Here is a 2073-nt window from a genome sequence, read left to right on the forward strand (position 1 = left end):
GGGTATGGATTTAACATATATTATGTGTTGGCGAGCTAAGGAACAAGAACTTGAAGATTTAAGAGGAAAACCATCAGCATTGTACGAAAAATTACCTGCATACATACATGTGTTGAGCACAAGTTATCCAGGTTCACATATAAGAATGAAAAAAAATGAAGACAATGAGTTTTTATATATATTTATAGCACTAACTTCATTCATCCAAGGGTTTGATCATTGTAGACCTGTCATAGTAGTTGATGCAAGTCATCTCAGGGGACTTTATACTGGCAGTTTCGTAGCTGCGTGTACCATGGATGGAGCTGGTAAGATATATGTGATAAGTGATTGACTACAAATATATTTTAGCTGAATGTATTTATAATATACATGTATGAGTTATGTTTATGTGATCAGTGTCCATTATATTTGAAAATATACATGTGCAGTAGAGTTTTGTTTGTGCACTAAAAGTAGTTTGCTTCACAAAATGTATTCAGGTGTATGTATTTATAATATACATATATGATATATGTTTAATGATCAGTGTCAGTTGTATTTGAAAATATACATGTGCAGTAGAGTTCTGATTGTGCACTGGAAGTAGTTTACTTCACAAAATGTGTCCAGGTGAATGTATGTATTTATAATATACATGTGCATAATTTACATATTTAATAGTTCTATTTGTGCACTGGAATTTAAGTATTTCACTTCACATATGTTTCAATGTTTATGTATGTATTTATAATATACATATGCATTATTATATTTTAAAACAAAAAACATTTAAGCTTTATTTTTTTTTTCAATATGCAGGACATATATTTTCTTTGGATTATGGTGTACTGGACTATGAAAATGATGCATCTTGAAGGTGATTTTTTGAGAATTTGAAGAAAGCATACGGTGAAAGAAAAGATATGTGTGTCGTTTCTGATCGTAATGCAAGCATCATAAAAGCTGTCAGTGACGTGTATTATGAGGTACCATATTATACATGTATGTGGCATCTATGGGAAAATGTGAAAAGAAAAAATCCAAAAATCACATGATGCATTATCAGATGTCTTCTATACTATGGCAAAATCATATTTGAAGAGTGAATTTCACATGTTAATGGAGAAAGTGGAGGTAGTTGATGCTAGAGTGAAGAATTACTTGGAATTGGCTGGTTACGATAAGTGGGCTAGATCGTATGCATCCGTTCATAGAGGATGGACTTTGACTTCAAACATTACCGAGTCCATTAATGCTACGCTGGTTTCAGCTAGAGAACTACCAATATATGATTTTCTGGAGGAAGTTAGATTGATGTTTGGAAGATGGAACTGTGAAAACAGACAACAGACGTTGTATACTTTTACGGATCTTATTGGTAAATTTCAAGAAATTCTTCAACAGAATGAAACGGAGTGTACACGTATGAAGGTATGATGAATTTTTGTAATCATTTTTATATATGTAATAGTATTTACATTGAGATGAATTTATTTTTTTTTAGTTTTTTTTTTAATAATTTCAGGTTATACCTGCATCAGAGTACATCTATACAGTCCATGACAAGGAAAAATTTTTTATTGTTTGTCTTAATGAAAAAAATGTTCTTGCAATGCATTTCAATTGGATGAGATACCGTGTGTTCATGCTTGTGCAGTTCTTGATAACAAGAATTTCAAGAAGGGGCCATATTGCTCTGATCTATACAAGCCAAAAACCGTCCTAAGAACATATGATCTTTCAATTTATCCACTACCACACAAAGATGACTGGGTGATTCTGAAGGAAATTATGGATGAGATTGTTCTGCCGCCGAAATACAAGCGATCCCCTGGAAGACCTCTGAAGAAGGACCGTGGAAAATCCGAACGAGATTTGTTTGGAAAGAAGAGCAAAAATTATTGTAGTTCATGTGGTTTAAAAGGTCACAATAGGCGTTCAAGTAGGAAATACAACAAATGATAACTTGATTGACGTATTAAGTGAATAAACAACTGAAGATTTTTTTCATTTATGAAAAATATATGTGATTTTCAATTTTGATAAATATTTTTTATATTATTGTAATTGTAATTGTTAAATTGGTGATAT

The 2073-nt window shown here is 31.7% G+C and overlaps 1 protein-coding gene across 1 annotated transcript; it reads left to right on the forward strand.

Annotated features, from left to right (window-relative positions):
* The first annotated feature begins 1062 nt into the window (after positions 1 to 1062).
* Positions 1063 to 1944, forward strand: LOC124895221. The gene is made up of 2 exons (XM_047405661.1): positions 1063 to 1405; positions 1640 to 1944. The coding sequence occupies exons 1-2, from the start codon at positions 1063 to 1065 to the stop codon at positions 1942 to 1944; spliced, it is 648 nt and encodes a 215-aa protein (XP_047261617.1).
* The last annotated feature ends 129 nt before the right edge of the window (positions 1945 to 2073 follow it).

The sequence above is a fragment of the Capsicum annuum genome, unplaced genomic scaffold (assembly GCF_002878395.1).
Source record: "Capsicum annuum cultivar UCD-10X-F1 unplaced genomic scaffold, UCD10Xv1.1 ctg80630, whole genome shotgun sequence".
Taxonomy (NCBI): Eukaryota; Viridiplantae; Streptophyta; class Magnoliopsida; order Solanales; family Solanaceae; genus Capsicum; species Capsicum annuum.

Bases quoted from the DNA above. Each gene is read 5' to 3' on its own strand.
- LOC124895221 (XM_047405661.1), top strand. From the start codon at position 1,063: ATGGCAAAATCATATTTGAAGAGTGAATTTCACATGTTAATGGAGAAA. The intron at 1,406-1,639 runs GTATGAAGGTAT...ATGCTTGTGCAG, and splicing joins GAATGAAACGGAGTGTACAC to TTCTTGATAACAAGAATTTC.